Below are 21,383 nucleotides of genomic sequence, written 5' to 3'. Positions count from 1 at the left end.
CTGTTTAGTTCCAGCTTTTGTTATATGTATACACTGTTTGGCAGGTTGATCTTTTATACAGTTGTTTCTTGTCATATCCATTTCAGCCTATGTCATATCTTACAAAACGTTTTGTTTTACTGAAAGCACTCAAACAAAAAAATAAACATATCCCTAAAACCCTCTTAAAACATATTAACTTACTACTAACACACACAACTATGTACATCTTCAAATATTAAAGCTTTACCCTCTTAATAGAAACAAGTGTCCCAAACTGACAGCCACAATCACAAACTTGGGTTAACCTAAAAGAACGGTTAATCATGCTAAGACACATGGTACAGCATATACTTCAAAGTGTTGTCTGGGTTTGTCTCATCTTTATAGCTCTACCCGCTGGGAAAATGCTCTAATGCTTTCAGAAAACATAATCTCCTAGCCATTTCTCTATCAGATTGTCTCCTTGGAGACATGAGGATCAGATACAAAGTTGCTACCAAAAGCATACATTTGTTTGCTGGAAAAAAAACATTAGAATATTCAGTGTTCTTTTGCATTTACTTGCTTTCTCTTAAAGCTTGTTACTAGATCAAGGTAAGGTCCTTAATTCAGTCATTCCCCTATGCAAGAATGAGAAAAAGTACATCAATTTCTATTTTGTCATGGTCTTTTGACCAGACTTTTCTTCTTTTTTTACACTGCAGTGCATACATTTCTTAAAACTGAACAAGGAGAAAGACAGAAGTAGGGAGAAAAAGCAGGAGCACCTGTTTACATTAGTAGCCCCATTACACTTAAAAATAAATGAGAAAACTTTACTTTATAGCATGTAAATAAAATCGTGCACTATAAAAATTTAAGAAAAAAAATTTTGTTTTACTTACAGTTAACTTTTCAGGTGGTGAACGGACCCACTGCAAACAAATCCAACCAACTCCTCTATAGAAAAAAAAAGACTTGCCGTCCTGCTTAAGAACCCAGTTCACTAGGAGGCAAGAAAGTCTGAATCATCTATTCTACACTAAAACCTTAAGAATCTACCTACCTGGTGAAAGGACCCACTGCAAACAAATCCAACCAAAAGACTTGCCGTCCTTATTAAGAACCCAGTTCACTAGGAGGCAAGAAAGTTTGAATCATCTATTCTACACTAAAACCTTAAGAATCTACCTACCTGGTGAAAGGACCCACTGCAAACAAATCCAACCAAAAGACTTGCCGTCCTGCTTAAGAACCCAGTTCACTAGGAGGCAAGAAAGTATGTGTTATCCAACAGAGTGGTAATATTTAACACTTGCTTAATATCTGGTGTATGTATGATATGCTACCTAGCCAGGATACCCAGCAGCCATACTCCCCTCTCTATCCCTAAATACTTATACATTTTTTTTCTTATTTCTCACTTTTGCGCTGTCTCCTGCAATTATCTAAAGTAGTCCTCACAATCCCTTTACCATTTTATCTCTGATCCCTTGCGTCTGTTGCAAAACAATATCTAACCACTAGATGGAAATCTAAACTAGGATAGCCCCTTATACATCTATCCTTCGCTGATTTCCTTTTGAAATTAAAGTTCTGACCCAGGATTGAGGATTTTCTTCCTGCCCTATCTTTCCACTCTACCTTCTTCTTTCCACTAGCTTTGCTCTCAGCAACCACTTACTTTCACTACATTGTTTCCAACCTTCTTTACCTATCCCCTTCCCTACTAAGGCACCAAGTAGTTAGCTGTTTGCTGATTGTTTCTTTTTTTCCCTGACTTTCTCAGTTACCTGTCTGAGCTCTGACTATAAATCCCGCTGTCTATCTGCCCTCTTGGCCCTCTTGGTCTTACTTTCCACCTTTTACCTATACTCTCTCCGTATCAGCTCATCCCCCCCCCCCTCTTTCATATCACCTTAAGACAGTCCACGTTGGTCTATGTAACCTTCTAGGGACTAGCCTCTCTAGATCTATGTGCCCGCCTCTTAATAATTCCCCTCCCCTTCTCATGCCTCACATCCTTTCTAATCCTATATATATTCTTCTGACCTGGCAAGTCGCCATCTTTATTATTAGGAACTGGCCCCCTGGCTGCTGCGCTGACCTGGCCCTAGCATCTATTATTCTGTAAGCTGCTGCAAGTTGGTATTACTGCTTATCTATGTGGTCTGGTTAATCTGTTTGGCTTTCTGTTGAATAATTGTGTGGATTTTGATTTATTGATGTCTAGTGTGTATAATAACCATTAGCTGATGCATGTTTTTGTAACGACCATCTGTTTTGTTTTTAGGCGTACCACATGGAGTTATATTAGGCCATTCCACTTCTGCGAGTTAGAGCCCCTCTTACCCGCAATGTACTACCATAGTATAGATGGTTAGTACTGCTCCGTTCTTGACCTAATCAGAACTGAAAGTTTTTTTTTCTTTTTTTTGTAACCAAACAAGTCTGCTGAATGGGTACACCCATGTTAACCTCTTAGTTTGGTAGCCTTGTGAGTGCCCTTAGGATATCGTATGTAAGTTACAGAGGCTTAGGATACTTGTGAGCAACTTATTGCAAATCCAACCTTCCCAGGTTGTTGAGCATTTGGCTAGCGCATGTTTTTTTTTTCTTCCCCTATGCTACTTTATGTGTTTCTTTTTACCAGTGCAAATCCAAGCATATAACCACTGCTTGGAACTGAAGAACACCTTATTTTATATTTTGCTGCATTTAGCTAACGCCAGTTGACCACGTTCTATTGCCAAAGGTGCAGTATATACATATTGTAATATAGCTTATAACCACTACTTGGCCCTGAAGAACGCAACATACTACAATACTGTATTTAGTGAATGCTAGATAATCTATGTGCTATTACCAAGGGTTAAGGAGCACAGTAAAGCGGACATTGTCCGTGCACGATATCACTCTGAGCCTCTTTTCCTAAACTAACAAGTGGCACGGCATACCATTTGGCCTCAGGGCTTGCCAAGGGTTAAGGAGCGCCGTAAATGGGACATTACCATGTGCGATATCACTCAGAGCCTCCTTTCTTTAACTAATAAGCGGAACGGCATATTTTTGGCCTCTGGGCTTACCGTATCCTAGCTTCCAAGCTAGCCTGGATCGGCGCTTGGGCAAGAACTACAGTAGAGTGAACGCTAGAGAACAGCGTTGATTTTCTATTGTTTAAGGAGAGCTGTTAAGTTAACACTGTCAAAGTGCTAAAGAACCTAGCCGCCCCTCCTAATTGTACATTACTGCTATTACACACACTATTTTGGCTGTATGGCATACAATGTCCTTGCGTTTATGCTAGCCTAGATAGATGCTTGAGCAGAACATGCATTTAGACCACTTGTGCATACTCCAAACTCAGTAATACACCTATAGAGGGGAAATAGCCTGTAACACTGCTAACCTGTGTAGGTAGTGTTACACTTAGCCAGCGCTCTTTATTGAATTGCTGTATATAACCTGCTTTAGATACTGCCTAATCCTGCTCTTAATGTGATACCCTTCTGGACCTAGCTCAACACTGCTGTGCCTATTCCTAGCTAGACTGCTGTTTACTACTTAGACCTTTTCCCTTACCTTGTTAAATTACTCGGAACCATTGCTTAAGTTTGATTAAGTGCCAGTATGCCTTGCTATGTGTCTGTAAACTCTGTAATGAATGTTTTTCATCTGCTTGTTTGAACTTGAAAGCTGGGTACTACCCAACTGCATTTAATGTCTGCTTGTTTGTTAAAATTGAATGCTGTGTGTACTACCCTGTCTCTTAAATGCCTGTTTTCTTACACCTTCATTGAGTCTTTTGTCCCCACTGTTCATAGGTTTGAATCATCTATCCTACACTAAAACCTTAAGAATCTAACTACCTGGTGAAAGGACCCACTGAAAACAAATCCAACCAACTCCTCTATAGAAAAAAAAAAAGACTTGCCGTCCTGCTTAAGAACCCAGTTCACTAAGGCAAGAAAGTATGTGTTATCCAACAGAGTGGTAATATTTAACACTTGCTTAATATCTGGTGTATGTATGATATGCTACCTAGCCAGGATACCCAGCAGTCACACTCCCCTCTCTATCCCTAAATACTTATACATTTTGTTTCTTATTTTTCACTCTTGTGCTGTCTCCTGCAATTATCTACAGTAGCCCTTGCAATCCCTTTACCATTTTATCTCTGCTCCCTTGCGTCTGTTGCAAAACAATATCTAACCACTAGATGGAAATCTAAACTAGGATAGCCCCTTATACATCCATCCTTCCCTGATTTCCTTTTGAAATTAAAGTTCTGACCCAGGATTGAGGATTTTTTTCCTGCCCTATCTTTCCACTCTACCTTCTTCTTTCCACTAGCTTTGCTCTCAGCAATCACTTACTTTCACTACATTGTTTCCTCCCTTCTTTACCTATCCTTCCTAACTAAGGCACCAAGTAGTTAGCTGTTTGCTGATTGTTTCTTTTTTTCCCTGACTTTCTCAGTTACCTGTCTGAACCCACTCCATTCGCCCTGCGGGCTCACTCCGCTCCCCTACCCTACTACCTCCAATTCCCACCCGCCCCAGTGGTCCTAGCCATATACTTCTGTAGCCACACCCCCTCCCATTATCGTCCTATCACACACCTCCTCTACTTAGCCCTACCCCTAACCTCTTCAATTCCTTAATTAAGCTAATTGCCATTCTTGATTTACTCCCTAACCTCTCCTCACCCTTTCCTGTTTTGCTTATATTTTTACAGCTTCTCTCTTACAGCCACCGTTATTTTACTTAATTGTATACAGCTCTCTCTTATAACCACCTTTATTTATTTAATTGTACACCTCTTCCCTCAACCTACTCATCCTCTTAAAGCACTCTCTCCTTTCTCCCACCTTTAGTTTTACTTACTACACTCCTTCCCTCAGTATACTCAAACTCCTTAACTACCTATCCTAATGGCCCCAACACACAAATCTATACTCACAAACCTACTACTCTTAACTACAACTCTTGCTTCTCTCACAATACCATACACATTAACTTTTTTTGAACACTTCTCTCTTTCAGAGCACCACCACCCCTACCAGCAAACTCTACCTATTTCTCCCATAAACTACCTCAACCACAGTAACATAACTTCCACTTTTTTCTATACCAAAATACCATAGAGCTACCCATGTTACTTACTTCCCTATCAAAAAATCCCCAAACAATTTCTACAAAATCCTTAAGTTTGTACAATATCCTCAACAACACCCCGTATTAGATGGTGATATTCATCCAAACCCTAGCCCCAATACTGACATTCCCAATAACCTACACAACCTAACATCTCCTCTTATCACTACCTTAAATAGACCCTCTAACTCCCTCCTAATAGCTCACCTTAACATCTGTAACATTAACAATAAAATTACCCACCTACATGCACTCTTAGATGTGCACTCATTCGATATTCTCTGTATTACAGAGACATGGCTAAAGCCCTCAACTCTGGACCAGGAGATTACCCCTCCTGGATATAACATCCTGAGATGTGACCGTAAAACCAAAAAGGGTGGAGGTGTAGCCATTATGTATAAATCTGAACTCCAAGTTTCACCCTTCAATGTGCTTCTACCATCGGATACCAATTCAGAAACTCTTAGTGCCAAACTTCAAATCAACAACTCCAAATCTATCTACCTAATTTGCACATATCTCCCCCCTGGAAATAATATCAATACTCTTGAAAACTTAGTTACCTTGCTACCCACCCTACCTCAGGAAACCATTGTATTAGGTGACTTTAATATAGACTGGGCTACCTGCAGTTCCCCTAATCCTACCAATCATATAAATCTTTATGGATTCTCACAAATTATAACCACTCCCACTAGAATCCATAAGCCAAGCTGTAAGGAAACCACCCTAGACTGAATCCTTATCAACAGCCACCTTGATACTTATAAACCACAAACCCTTCCTGATGATATTAGTGACCACATGCCAACCTATATTATTAAACAAAGAATCCATAGCCCAACTACTAATAATTTTAAAACCTCCCGATCCAAAATTTTTTTTAATCCAGAGTGCTTTCAAAATGAACTGAAAGCATGTGACTGGTCACCTATGTCTCATCTTCCACTTGATGAAGCAGTGATCTACTTTAATACTAGATTCCTTCAGATCCTAGATTACCACGCTCCCTATCGTTCTTCCCGACTAAGGACCAAAATTGCCCCCTGGCTCACAAAACAAGCTAGGCAAAAGATCCTCCTCAGAAATAAAATTTGGGCCAAATGGAAAATCTCCAAATGTCCATCAGATCATCTTTACTTTAAACAGTTAAAAAATGCCACCAAAAAAGATATTCTCTGAGACAAAAAAGACTACTACCTTTACCTCCAACAAACCCCACAAGAATTCTGGTCTGGCATAAACAAACTTCTTCAGCCAGGACACACTAAAACTCCTGCCCCTTCAGGATTCAACCAAAATAACTTAAATTCCTGATGCCTTTAATAACTACTTTACTGAAGCCATTCGAACCCTAACCAATACTTTACCAGCTATTACCACATCCCCATTAAATACCACTAAGACTCCTTCTCCAACCTTTCAAATACAACCAGTACCTACATCCCTCATTTGCAAACTCCTTCAAAAACTATAACCATGCATCCCTTCTGCTGTCTTCCTGCTGAATACCTGCAAATTGCAGCGAAAGCTATTGCCTATCCCATCTCCATCCTTATAAATAGAACAATTTTAGAAAGCAAACTCGCCTCCATATGGAAAGTATCCCACATCATCACTCTACATAAGGGTGGGTCATCTACTGAACTTTCCAACTTTCGGCCTATTGCCTTACTGTCCCCAATAGCTAAGATAATGGAAAAATGTATACACAGACAACTACTTGACCACCTTCTCCAAAATAATCGACTTGCCAACTGCCAACATAACTTTAGGCCATTCCATAGCACAACTACCCTACTATCCTTTTCTGACTCCATAAACAAAAATCGTAACAATAACACTTTTTCCTCTGCATTATTTATTGACCTTTCAAAAGCCTTTGATATGGTCAACCATAATATGCTTATAGACATTCTAAAAGCCCAATCTCTTGACCCACAAGCATTACAGTGGTTTAAATTCTATCTGGAAAACGGACAGCAAGCAGTACTGTGGGATAATAATCTTTCTAAATCCTTCCCTGTGAACACTGGAGTACCCCAAGGCTCTATTTTAGGACCTCTACTCTTCTCATTGTTTATTAATGACCTACATACCAAAATTCTTCAGGCCACCTGCATACAATATGCAGATGACTCTACTTTAATTTGTTCAGCCAAGTCCATAACCTCTCTCCAGTCCCTCACCCAAACAGTATTTAACAGTGTTGAAAATTGGTTCATGCAACACTGCCTCCTCCTAAACCCCAAAAAAAACAAAATTATTGCTCTTTGCTCCTACTCATAAGTCACCTCAATTGCACTTCACAATAACCTCTAACAATGCAACTAACATATCCCCAGACTCTTCAACCCATTTACTGGGAGTAACAATCGATAATAACCTTAGTTTTGATGACCACATTAAATTCTACAATAAAGTCTGTGAACAAAAAACTAGGCACCCTTTACAGAATCAAACCCTTCCTTTCCCCTTCAGCCAGAATAACTATTGCCCAGACCCACCTTATCTCTACCCTGTTCTATGAGTCTGCAATTTATACCAATCTAACAAAAAACAACCTCACCAAACTTTCCATTAGTTACAATAACATAGCCATATTTGCCACTGGCACCACCTTTAGAACTCATCACTGTCTCAACCTAAAACAACTAGGATGGCTAAAACTGCAGAACCAAATACTTTGTCAACAACTTATCACCCAAAAGATCCTTTACCACCCTAATAATACCCCGATCCTCACTAATCTGATTACACCCTACAAAAATCTTGCAACATTACGCTCAGCTAATAAGCTTCTAGTTTCCACTATTAAATCAAATAACAAAGCTGGGGACTCACATCTGGAACCAGCTTTCTACTGAACTTTCCACCCTTGCTTCCACTCTTCTTTTTAAAAAACATCTTAAAGAATATCTTACAACTCACTGGCTTTGTCCCTGCTCTAACCCTCAGTATTTGATCTTAGCTTAAACCTATTAAATTACTCTGCAAAATTTTTGTTCTGTCCAATGTAGCCAATATATTGTAATTCATTTGACTATTACTAAATATTGTATTCTTTGTCACTGCTGATGCTTGGAGCTTTTCTCCCCGGGCCTCTACTGAAAATGGACATATATCCAGTTAGACTAGCCCGGTCAACAAATGTAAAATAAATAAAATAAATAAAAAGAAATAAACTTTTCCCTCCTCTTCCCCTCTCCTAAGTATTTTCTAAACATATGGCATGAAGTAAGGCATATTCTTTAGAGTCCCCTACAAGTTTAACAGAGTCAAAAAAGTGCAATATTTCCAGATTTTCTTCTTTCATGTTTCACAAATACAATTATCACTTTGTAATCCCACATTTACCAATTAACAAGTTGTTTTATTCCAGTTCATCTCCATCTTGCAAATCCTGTCGCTGCTTCATTTCCAACATACTACTGATTCTTCTAGTCAACTCTTGTGCTTTAATCCTTCTCTCAAACATTTACCACTGGAACATCGGAAAAGTTTCAATGGTACAGTCTCTCAGAGGTCTTTATTACTAGAAGAACAAGAAGCAGAATCTCCTTCTGTTTCACAGCTCACTTTTGTATTTCCTCCTTGGCATGTACTGTGATTTTGTCCCTCCAGGAAAGAATATTTTGAAGATAGCTGCATACAGCAGTTTGAATCTCACACCTACTACTCAACTTTCCCTGAATAGTGGAAGAACGTTACTCCTTTCCTGTTTGGTGTACAGTGGGTAATCAGTATACACACACACATACACACACACACACACACACACACACACACACACACACACACACACACACACACACACACACACACACAGACACACACAGACACACACCCACACAGACACACAGACACACAGACACACACACAGACAGACACACAGACAGACACACTGCTGTCTCTTAGTTTTAGTATTTTGTCCTTCTGCCATAGTTTTGTTAGTCAACTCCTTCTGCTGGCAGGATTGCATCTTTACTGTTAAAGGTCTAGGTTGTTTTCTCATAGCCAGGTTTGGAGCATGCACACAATGTGCCCTTTCAAGTGCTTTCATAAAATTAATACAGTCTGTTCCTTCCAGCTTCTCTGGTACAGCAGAAAATATCAGATTCTCCCCACGTGATCTGTCGTCTAATTCTATGACTTTTTGAAACATCTCTTCTTGAGCAGTCCCAAATTCAACCAGCCTTTTTTTTATTTCAACCTCTAATTTTTGCAGATTTAACACCTTTTCTGAATATCTGTTTAAAGCTTCTTCCATTTTTTACAGCCTTTTGTTATTTGAGTTGATATACTCCATCAGTGTTTAGTTTAATCAGGTCTGTGAACACAATGTCTCATATCTTCCTGTAGGTTACATGAAGTCATGTCTAGAGCTTGCTCTACTTTTTGCTAAACAGCTCCAGTACTCTTCCCAGTCAGTGTTTTTTTTCTCACCTTTTGTAGCTGATTTTCTTTCAGGTGCTCCGTATTTCTTTTTTCTTGGCGTCCAGGCAGTGCACTTACTAGCCAGTTATGGAAATTTACTCAGAAATATAAGCCCACTGGGTTTCTTTTCTGAGTTTCTGTTTTCACACTGGGAGAGCTAGAATTAACCTGTTACACATTGTACAGCCATCTTGGAAGTGTCCACATGGAAGGTTTTTAATACACAACTCTTAACATAATAAAAACAGTGGCAAAGCCAATAAAACAGAATCAACTAAAAGTTAAAAAGGAAGCAAAAAGAACAGTATAAGGTTATGATGCAGAGCACCCATTTCAGTATTCGTTAATGAAGAACAAGGACTTACTGTCATTTAGTTACATGTGGTTATTTACATATCTTATGTCACAGGTAGAGAGAGTTCCACATTTATCTCCAGTCATTGTCTTTAGTCATGTTCCACAAACAATAAAATTGTCAATCTTGTGGGAACATAGCAAATTTTCCAATAAAAAAAAATATTAATGCACCTAGCATTACTAACCATCAGAGATGCATTAAATGTTACTATCGGTGAAATGTTAAATTTTCAATCTGGCAAAATTCTGCGTTGTGTTTGTCAAACACTGCAAAAAGTCTGCTGCAAAAATTCTCTTCCCTCATCTTGACAAATGCACACCATCCTGTCTGAACACAAGTGTGCCTAAAATTAGGCATGGATGTTCTACACATTTTCATTTTTTTAAAAAGGGACATTTTTTCATGTAGATATTTATCAAAAAATTATTTTCATTGACAGTGATCTCATTTGTGAAAAATATGTCCTAACACCTGTGCAAGCTATGCTATCCAAGAGGGCTGCAAGTTGCACACTAATAGTCACACAGTCTTTGCAGATGAGATCATTTGTACCAACATGAATAAAAATAAATTCATACTTCATTAAATTAAGGCATTCTAAGGCCTGTCTCACATCCTCTTGGCAAGAATAATACCATTTGATGTTTATTTTCTTCTCTGCAAATTCAAGTATCAGTTCCTCTAATAACTGAATCCCTAATTACAAGGATATATTTTCTGACCACATCTGAAGAATCAAACAAAAAAACACACAGCCCAAGCTGCAAAATGAAACCATAGCGAACACACAAATGCACGGAACGCAGCAAAGACTGCAACAATAAATCCTTTAATGATTCTGGTACCTTGGCCTTTGCCTTCTCACGGATTCCATGAGAAGGCAAAGGCCGAGGTACCAGAATCATTAAAGGATTTATTGTTGCAGTCTTTGCTGCGTTCTGTGCATTTGTGTGTTCGCTATTGTTTCACATCTGAAGAATCTTCAACTTCTAACTCAGGAATATCTGCTCTATCAACTGTTATAAAGGAATGATCTTCATTACCATTCGTCTTACTATTCTACTGTTTTCCTTGCTTATTACATTTGCAAGCATACAATTTTCATCCCGCTGGCTTTGTACATCCACAACTTGAGCCATGTTGTCAGCATATACCCTTGTTTTTTCTACAATAATGTTCTTCAGTTCTTCCATGTTCAGTTTTGATTACTTTCTTCTCACCTACTCCTTGCTTCTTTTTTCTATCTTCTCTCTTGAAAAAATGATGCCTTTTTTCTGTAGACTGAAGATGTTCTGAATGTTATCATCCCCTCTAATCTGTGTTACAAAAAAAGCAGTGTCCTTTTTAGTATGCATTCTCTTTGCTTTATAGACATGCATCAGTTTTTCTTTCTTACTTGTGAACTTCTTCCTTTCCTTCTTTTATTCATTTTTACTCTCTGAATTCTTAGATTGCTCAATACTTGCATCCAAGAATTCCAAAGTTGTCAGTGGTATTTTGTTCAAGAGGGGTTGAGTGATATTTGCAGAGAATAGCCACCTCCTTTCCTAAATGTGTTCTGTCTGCTCAGTTCTAACATTATTTCTCATCAGTCCAGTCATTAACATTTGTACCAGTTCTCCAAGCTGTGCCAGTTGCAATCATCTTATATTTCCTACTAACAATTATAAGCAAATCACCCAACTTTTGACATGAGGAACACAGATCATCTGTGTTACCAGGTGCTACCTTTAAACAAACATAGCATTTAGTACACTATGCAAGATACTTGTGCTTTAGCAAATCATTAATGGTATACTCATTTAAGGAATCCATATTCAGCTGCAAATGAATAAAAAATACTAAAAGAAAAGAATAATCAAAATCAGTAACCACAGAATTTAAAGGGAATTTAAATCAACTTGTATGAGAAAAATCACACAAACACTATGCAACTAAATATTAAAGTACAGCAAACTTGTTACTCTGCCCGTACAGGTTGGGAAAGTCACTAAGCTGGAATTCCTTTACAGTAACTTCCACTCATTATCACTTGCACCTCTTTTTAACAGTAAAGACCAATAAATCACAAACCAACACAAAATTGTTTAGATAAGCTCTGGATTCAAACCACTTCTATATGATCGTTTTCTAATTGCATACAAAGTGCAGGCCTTTTATCACACACATATACAGACAGATAATCACAGTTATGTTGGTGGAGTAAACACAAATGCTGTACAGTTCATACCTGAATGTATACTCCAGGCTTTAAAAAATATTTCATCTTTTCCAGAATTTCTCTCTGCAGTATATCCCAAGTTACTGTTTTTTCCAAATACAACACAAGAGGGTGGCCAAACCTAGGGAATAAAAAAAATGTTCTTACACGCAAGTCCAAAAATATGCAATCCATCCTGTAATAATGTTCCAAACATATGTTCAGCATAAATCTGCTATTCCCTGCTACTTAGAAGACTACCATTTATAAGAATAATTTTCCATAATTTTATTTTGTTTAGCTTTTACAGCACACAGTCTGACAGTACAGTGAAAGCAACAGTCATTCATGATCTCACAACACAGACTCCATGTTAATATGAAGGACAGGTGTCACTAAGACCAAAGGAGCACAGAACTCAGGATTAATCCCAAGCATAAGCCCTATGTACACACACACACACACACACACACACACATACACACAAGCAGTCTGACATGGCAACACCCTCTTGATGGCTTCTATCCACTTTTATGGTCATGCTAAGGATTTACAGCATCACACCATGAATAAACAAGAAACTTTATTTGCATCAAAGGGACATAAGAGAGACCAAAAGTTTACAGCTTTAATGCAAAGGAAAATGGCACAGGGCAACAAAGAATATAACAAGGCTTGGAGCAATGGAAAGCTATCAAACTACATTCAGGAAAATGAGAAAGTTTGGCAGACATAAAATTCCAAGCTCAGAATGGATGACATTTTCAATCTTTGCCCCACTGAAGAAAGTGAGCACAAAGCCTAAGTTTAATTCATCCAAAGGATGAAGAAAGTACAGTTGTGTACACTTACCATAAATGTAGATGTTCGAGTGTATTCACTGTTGCAGTCATCATATTTGGGTTATCTGTCTGCAGGTAGCCCTCAGCCGGCCTGAATATCAGAGTCTTCGGATTTCTGCGTCGGATGCTGTCGCTTCTTCCATGACGTCAGGTCGTCAAGGGTATAAAACATACAGCCGATGCCATTACAGCAGTTTTTCTTGCCCCAGATGTCAGGTGCCTCCACAATAGGAAGCAATTATATTGTATGGAACACCCCCAGCAACAAGCAAATACACAGGATATAATATATTCCAAGTAAGACGGAAAGGTAGAGCCAAGGGAAATCAGGGGGCCGGATGAAGGGTAACCAGGACTGCAACAGTGAATACACTCGAACATCTACATTTATGGTAAGTCTACACAACTGTACTATGTTCTTCGTGTTTCACTGTTGCAGTCATCACATTTGGGTTGATTCCCAAAGTTAAGGAAGGGTGGAGGCAGTTAAAGAGCATTGGGGCTACCAATAAGGCCCTGTAAGCCTGCTGTGGCAAATCCAGCTCAGGATTTAGAAAAGATAGGCAGGTGGTAATGCTTGGTGAAAGAATGTACAGAGCTCCAGGCAGCAGCTTCCAGGATGTCCCTGGTAGGGACTCCTCTGAGAAATGCTGTAGAGGTAGAGGCAGCCCTGGTGGAATGTGATCTTATTCCCTGTGGGGTAGGTTTTCCACGATGCTTGCAGCAGAAATGGATGCAATTGGCTATCCATTTGGAAATGGTTTGCTTTGAAATGGCCTTCCCCTCTGCCCCTGTAGCAAAACTAACTAGCAGCTGGTCAGATTTTCTGAGAGGTTTAGTTCTGTCCAAATAGAATCTAAGCTGTCTGTGCACGCCCAGAGAATCCAGTATCCGTTCCCCCTTATTTTGAGGATTAAGGAAAAAAGTAGGCAAATGAAATGACTGGTTTAGAGCCACACTAGACACCAACTTGGGCATAAAGGATGGATTAGTCCTGAAGGAAACTCTTTCCGCATGGAAGATAATGAAGGGTTCCACTGCCATGAGGGCCTGCAGTTCAGACACTCTTCTTGCTGAAGTGATGGCTAGAAGTAAGGCTGTTTTCCAAGAAAGGAATTTCAACTCTGCTGTAGCAGCTGGTTCAAAAGGGGGGAAGAGTGAGTTTTTCCAATACAAAGTTAAGGTCCCAGGCTGGAGTGGGAGCTCTCCTGGGTGAGGCCTTAAATTTTTGGCCCCTCTAAGGAATTGTTTTAGCAGGGGATGAGAGAAGAGGGGTGGCTCTGTATTATAATGTGCTGAAATGGCAGAGGCATGAATCTTAATTCAAGAGAAAGATAGGCCCTTATAGAGCATTTCTTGTTAAATAATCTAGAATATGGAGTAAGCTGGGCACCGTTGTGCCCCTCCCCCAAGCCTGGCTCCAGGAACAGTATCTTTTCCACTTTTCCGAATAGGATTTTCTAGTACTAGGCCTCCTTGCCTCAAGAATGACATACAGCACCTGCTTACTGAGGGCTGCTAGGGGTGAGCTCAGGGAAGTAACTAGGCTGCAAGGTTCAGGATTTGAAGCAGAATCTGGCCTGCTTGCTGGGACAGCAGGGAAGGGGTCTGAGGCAGGTGCCATGGTTGTTGCATTGTTAGACTGTGCAAAAGGGGATACCAGTGCTGGCGTGGCCAGTCTGGGGCAATCAGTATTGTCCTTGGCTTGTCTTGTTTGATCTTTAGTAGAACCTTGGAGAGGAGAGACAGAGGGGGGAAAGGCATAAATTAAGAGGCTTTCCCGGGTAAAGGACAGGGCATCCACTTTCCAAGCTTGACTGTGGGGAGTTCTGGTGCAGAATTTGTTCAATTGGTAGTTCTGAGGGGAGACAAACAGGTCTACCTATGGTATCCCCCATTTGTTCCTCAAGAGCCTGAATATTTTGGGTTCCAGTTTCCATTTGTGTGGGTCTATGAGGGTTCTGCTTAAGTCGACTGCCAGTGAATTTAGTTTGCCTGGCAGGAATTGAGCTTGCAGGTTCACTTGGTAGTTCAAGGCTGTGTTCCACAGAGCCATGGCTAGTCTGCAAAGTGGGTAGGAATGGGTTCCCCCCTGCTTGTTTATGTACCACATAACAGTGGTGTTGTCTCTCTTTACCAGTAGTTGTCCTGGAAGAATAAGGTCTTTGAAGGCTGTCAGAGCATTCTGTACAGCTAACATTTCTTTTTGATTGATATGCAGGTGCATCTGTTTTGGGTTCCATTTGCCCTGAATGCACTGCCCTGCCATGTGAGCCCCCCATGCATAGTCTGATGCGTATGTTGTTAGGGTTTGGGCGGCAAGGGGTAGAGTGAAAGGGAGTCCCTTGTTGTGGTAGCAGGCCTCTGCCCACCAAAGTAGCTCTGCCCTTAGACAAGGAATGATAGGAATCATTGTTTCCAGGTCCTGAGAATGTTGACACCATAGACTTTTTAGATACCATTGAAGTTTCCTCACATGCAGTCTTGCATATGGATTTCACAGAATGAAAGAGGCCATGAACCCCAGGACTTGCAGGATTTTCCTTGCAGATAGCTGGGTTTTTGTGGCCAGTAGGTTGAAGTAATTAGGATCAACAGTTCAGAGTAATGGCGAGTGTGGAAGAGAGGTGAAGAAGCGAGTACAGGCAGGGTGGAAAGGGTGGGGAAGAGTGTCAGGAGTGATTTGTGACAGACGGGTACCAGTAAGAGTGAAAGGGAAGGTCTACAACAGAGTAGTGAGACCAGCTATGTTGTATGGGTTGGAGATGGTGGCATTGACAAAAAGGCAGGAGTCAGAGCTGGAAGTGGTAGAGTTAAATATGTTACGATTTGCATTGGGTGTGGCAAGGATGGACAGGATTAGGAATCAGTATATTACAGGGTCAGCTCAGGTTGGATGGTTTGTAGATAAAGTCAGAGAGGTGAGATTGCATTGGTTTGGACATGTGCTGAGGAGGGATGATGGGTATATTGGGAAACGGATGCTAAGGATGGAGCTGCCAGGTAAGAGGAAAAGAGGAAGGCCTAAGATTAGGTTTATGGATGTGCTGAGGGAGAACATGCAGGTGGTTGGCGTGACACAGCAATATGCAGAAGACAAGAAGAAATGGAAACAGATGATCCGCTGTGGTGACCCCTAACGGGAACAGCTGAAAGAGAAGAAGAAAAAGGTTGAAGTAGGTTGTCAAATAAACTTGTTTCTCCGGCGTGAGGAATTCCATCTGGGAAGTTGTGCTCAAGCTTGCTCCCAGGAATACAATTTGTTGGCAGGGTACTAGGTGTGATTAGAAGTCTCTTTACAATGCCAAGTTTTGTAATAGCAAATCCTGATTTTCTGCCTGAATCAGGCAATCGTCCAAGTATGGGTAAAATCTGAATATTTCTCTGCCTGCAAAATTCAATGGCTGGAGCTAGGCACTTTGTGAATAACCTGGATGCAGTAGATAAGCCAAAGGGAAGTGCAGAGAACTGATAGTGCATGAAGCCCGCCCTGAAACGTAGGTATTGTCTGCAGGATTCCCTTATTGAGATGTGCAAGTAAGCTTCTTTCAAGTCGAGGGTTGCCAGCCAGGCATCCTTGGCTAGCATAGGAAGAAGCTGTTGAAGAGTTAGCAATTTGAAATTTGGAACCACCAGAAAGGAGTTGAGAATAGACATGTCCAGGATAGGACACCAGGAGTTTTCTTTTCTAGGAACGAGGAACAGTCTTGAATAAAAACCTTGTCCCCTTTGTTCTGCTGGGACAGGTTGAATAGCCCTGATACTGAGGAGAGAGAGAACTTGTTTTTGGGCCTTTGCCCACTGATTTGGTGGGAGGTCTGGCCATCCACTTGGGGATGGTAGTGAGTGGAAGTGGAATCTGTATCCTAGGGAAATGTTTAAAACCCATTTATCCTGGGTAATGAGTTCCTAGTTTTTTGCATGCAGGGTGAGCTTTCCTCCTAAGGGAGCAAGTAGTTGAGCAGGGCTTGGAAGAGTTAAGGATAAGTCATTGTGCCATTTTTCCATAGGGGTGGCTTACTACTCCCTGCTTTGAAGTGGGAGCCCCCCACTGCTTGATCTGTGCATAGCCTGAGACTGAAGTCTTAGTGGTCTGCTGCTCCTGGGTTTGGACTGAGAAGGCCTGGAAGGGACTGGAAAAGACCAGTTCATTGAAGGCCAATGCCTACTGAATCTAGGAGGCTGTACTTGTAAGAAATCTTTAACAGTTTGCATAGATTTAGCTTTTTCCTCCATCCTTTTGAGGACTTCTGCTTTGTTGCCAAAAAGGTGGTCTTGGTTTAAGGGTGCATCCAGTAATTTAGCTTTGACATGATCTGGCAAATTTTGTTCCTTAAGCCAAGCATGCCTTCTAAGTACAGACCCAGTGACAGCAGCCCTGCAAGATGATTCTAAAACATCAAAACCACATTGCAAAGTATGTCTACCTACTTGTTCAGCAGAATGCATTAACTCTTGCAAATCTTTGTGTTCAGCACAGTCAGGAATCAACATAATTTTCTGTTTAAGTAGTCCCATAATATGCTGCTGATACTTTAACATAAGAAATTGGCAATTTAAAGCCCTAATGGCCAAAGCAGCAGAAGTGTATACCTTCTTACCCCCATCTGTCTAAAGTTCTAGAGTCCCTATCAGAAGGGGTAGGATTTTTGGAAGAAGAAGTCTTAATGCCTTTTGGTCCTTGGGAAATGGTCTCTGGATCTGCAGTAGGATTCTTGAAGAGGAATTTGTGAGAGTCAGGTACTCTGTAGTACCTGTCAGGTTTCCTGGGAACTGGAGGCAAAGTGTCTGGGGTAAGGCTGGATTCCAAGAAAACATCATCTACAATCTCCAGAACAGGAGGAATAGCTAGAGGCCTGTGTTGAGGCAGGAGTAAAAATTCCCTAAGTCTCTTTTTGGACTCAGAATAGTCCTGGCTTTCCCAGCGGAAATGCTCCCTAAGGGTATGCAAGGTTTCACCAAAAGAAAAATCTTCTGGAGGGGAAGCAGAGTGAATGGAATCCTCTGCATCAGAATCCTCATAAGTAGACAGGGGTAATTCCTGGTAGTCAGAAGGAACAGAGATATCAGATTCCTGATCAGAAGAATCAGAAAAAAATCAGTTCTAGGTCTCTTAGAGGGGGAAGGCTGGCTTCCCCTAATTAAGCTAATAAGGTCTTCAGCCATTCTAATCATTTGTTTTTGAGGCATATGGGCCTGAGTATGCAGCTTGGTTGTTGGTTTTCTAGGCGTAGTGCGAGCTTTAGGCCTGAGGAATTCGATATTTCTAGCTTGAAATGAAGTCGTTGGTTTAATATGAAAGTCGATAGGCCTGAATACACCCTCAGAAGCCGGTGTCTGCACAGCGGCTCCGGACACATCCAAGGTAGAGACATCCACAGGTTCCATAGGTTCCATAGTCGAAGAAGCATCTCACGGCATACTGGACTCCGAAAGGGTCTCAGTAGAGGCCTGCGAATCTGTAGTAGTGAGTATCAGGGGCTGCAAAAGCGCCTCACTGAGTACCGGCGGACAGGCAACTAGCTTAACAGAGGCGTTGTTGGTAGTGTTGGACCTATGCGGTCCGTCTCTGCCTTTAACCTTACGTTTTTTCAGAAGATCGGTAGCCGGATGGCTTAACGAAGCAATTTCGGAGTACGGAGATCGGGAGTGAAAGTATTTAGCTACAAAAATAGCCCAACGATGAATAGTTTGGGCGTTGAACAAGGCACAAAACCGACAGCAAGGTACGTCGTAGTCTGGGCCTAAACAGGTGATGCAGTAAGAATGAAAATCTCTATGAGATATTTGCTTTCCACAGGCAAGAAAGCTGTTAATTTTTTCTGACATCGGTTAGAGCAAGAAAAAAGGATCCCCAACGGGGTACTTTTCTTTTTGAAGACTTCAGGTCTGAAACTCAAAAACAAAAATTCAGGAGTCAGACGACCAGCACTTGCAAACTGCTTCTGCTTCAGGCACCGCACGGCAAGAACGACTGATGTAATGGCGTCGGCTGCATGTTTTATACCCCTGACTACCTGACGTCATGGAAGAAGCGACAGCATCCGATGCAGAAATCCGAAGATTCTGGTATTCAGGCTGGCTGAGGGCTACCTGCAGGCAGATAACCCAAATGTGATAACTGCAGCAGTGAAACATGAAGAACATCTTGGCACATTACAAAAACAACCTAATCAGACATTTTTGTTAAAGCAGGCATGGCATCAAGTAAAGATAAAGTACAGTTGTGTACACTTACCATAAATGTAGATGTTCGAGTGTATTAACTGTTGCAGTCATTACATTTGGGTTATCTGCCTGCAGGTAGCCCTCAGCCAGTGTGAATATCAAACTCTTGGGTTCTGCATCGGATTCTGTCTCTTCTTCCATGATGTCAGGTCATCAGGGGTATAAAACATGCAGCCGATGCCATTACATCAGTTGTTCATGCCCCAGATGTCAGGTGCCCCCATAATGGGAAGCAATTATATACAAGGTTACACCTCCAACAAAAAGCAAATACACCAGAAAGCTTAAATACACTAAACAAGAAGAAAGGTATAGCCAAGAGAAGTCAGGGGGCTGGAGGGAGGGTAACCAGGACTGCAACAGTGAATACACCCGAATATCGACATTTATGGTACGTGTACACAACTGTACTATGTTCTTCGTGTTTCACTGTTGCAGTCATTACATTTGGGTGGATTTCCAAAGCTAAGGAAGGGAGGAGGCAGTTAGAGAGCATTAGGACCAGCTATTAAGCCCTGCAAGACTGCCGTGGCAAAACCAGCTCTGGATTTAATAAAAATAGGCAAGTGGTAATGCTTGGTGAAGGTATGTACAGAGCTCCAGGTAGCAGCTTCTAGGATGTCCCTGGTAGGGACACCTCTGAGAAAGGCTGTAGAAGTAGATGCAGCCCTGGTGGAATGTGATTTTATCCCCTGTGTGGTAGGTTTTCCATGGTGCTTATAGCAGAAATGAATGCAATGGCCTATCCACTTAGAAATGGTTTGCTTTGAAATGGCCTTCCCCTCTGCCCCTGCAGCAAAGGCAACTAGCAGCTGTTCAGTTTTCCTGAGAGGCTTAGTCCTATCCAAATAAAATCAGAGTTGTCTGCATATCCAAAGAGTACAGTATTCATTCTCCTTTGTTCTGTGGATTACAAAAGAAGGCTGGCAAATGAATGGACTGATTAAGGGCCACACTGGACACCACCTTGGGCATAAAGGAAGGAATGGTCCTGAGGGACACCCTGTTTGCATGGAAGATGATGAAGGGCTCCACTGCCATGAGGACCTGTAATTCAGACACTCTTCTTGCTGAAGTGATGGCTAGAAGGAAGGCTGTTTTCCAAGAAAGGAATTTCAACTCTGCATTTGCAGCTGGCTCAAAAGGAGGGAGAGTGAGCTTTTCCAATACAAAGTTAAGATCCCAGGCTGGAGTAGGGGCTCTCCTGGGTGGTCTTAAATTTTTGGCCCCTCTGAGGAATTGCTTCATCAGGGGGTGTGAGAAGAGGGGTGGCTCAGTATAAAAATGTGCTGAAATGTCTGAGCCATGAATTTTAATAGATGAGAAGGAAAGGCCCTTGTGGAGCATCTCTGTTAAGTATTGCAGAATGTGTGGTAATCCGGTCACTGTTGTGCCCATCCCCGGAGTCTGGCTCCAGAAACAGTATCTTTTCCATTTTTCAGCATAGGATTTTCTAGTACTAAGCCTCCTTGCCTCCAGAATGACATCCAGCACTTGCTTACTGAGGGATGGTACTGGAGAGCTCAGGTAATTAGCCAGGCTGCAAGGTTCAGGGTTTAAAGCTGGGGTGCAGAATCTGTCCCTCCTGCTAGGACAGCAGGGAAGGGGTCTGAGGCAGGTGCCATGGCTCCAGCAGTGACGTACTGCGCAAGAGGGGGCACCAGTATTGGCATGGCCAGTCTGGTGCAATGAGTATTGCCCTTGGTTTATCCTGTTTGATCTTTAGCAGAACTTTCGAGAGGAGAAGCAGAGGGGGAAAGGCATAAACTGAGAGGCTTTCCCAGGTGAAGGACAGAGCATCCACTTTCCAAGCTTGTCTGTGGGGAGTCCTTGTGCAGAATTTGTCCAATTGGTAGTTCTGAGGGGAGGCAAACAGGTCTATCCCTGGGCTCCCCCATTTGTTTCTCAAATGTTGAATATCTTTGGTTCCAGTTTCCACTCGTGTGGGTCCATGAGATTTCTGCTTAGGTCGTCTGCCAGTGAATTTAGCTTGCCTGGCAGCTCAAGGCTGTGTTCCACAGAGCCATGGCTAGTCTGCAGAGAGGGTACGAGTGGATTTCCCCCTGTTTGTTTATTTACCACATAACAGTGGTGTTGTCTGTCTTTAGCAATAATTGCCCTGGAAGAATGTGGTCCTTGAAGGCTGTCAGAGAATTCTGTACAGCTAACATTTCTTTTTGAATGATATGCAGGTGCAT

General features: G+C 41.4%; 1 protein-coding gene across 1 annotated transcript in view; it reads right to left on the bottom strand.

Moving 5' to 3' along the window:
* The window catches only part of USP31 (ubiquitin specific peptidase 31), a 2,233,792-nt gene that overhangs the window by 1,301,241 nt on the left and 911,168 nt on the right, over nt 1-21,383 (bottom strand). Inside the window, exon 8 of the mRNA XM_044089819.1 lies at nt 12,146-12,257. Within this exon, the coding sequence (XP_043945754.1) occupies nt 12,146-12,257 (112 nt within the window). The remainder of the gene's footprint in view (nt 1-12,145; nt 12,258-21,383) is intronic.

This window comes from Protopterus annectens, chromosome 12.part0 (assembly GCF_019279795.1).
Source record: "Protopterus annectens isolate FY-2018-M chromosome 12.part0, PAN1.0, whole genome shotgun sequence".
Classification (NCBI taxonomy): Eukaryota; Metazoa; Chordata; order Ceratodontiformes; family Protopteridae; genus Protopterus; species Protopterus annectens.
This window is presented reverse-complemented; position numbering and strand designations above follow the sequence as displayed.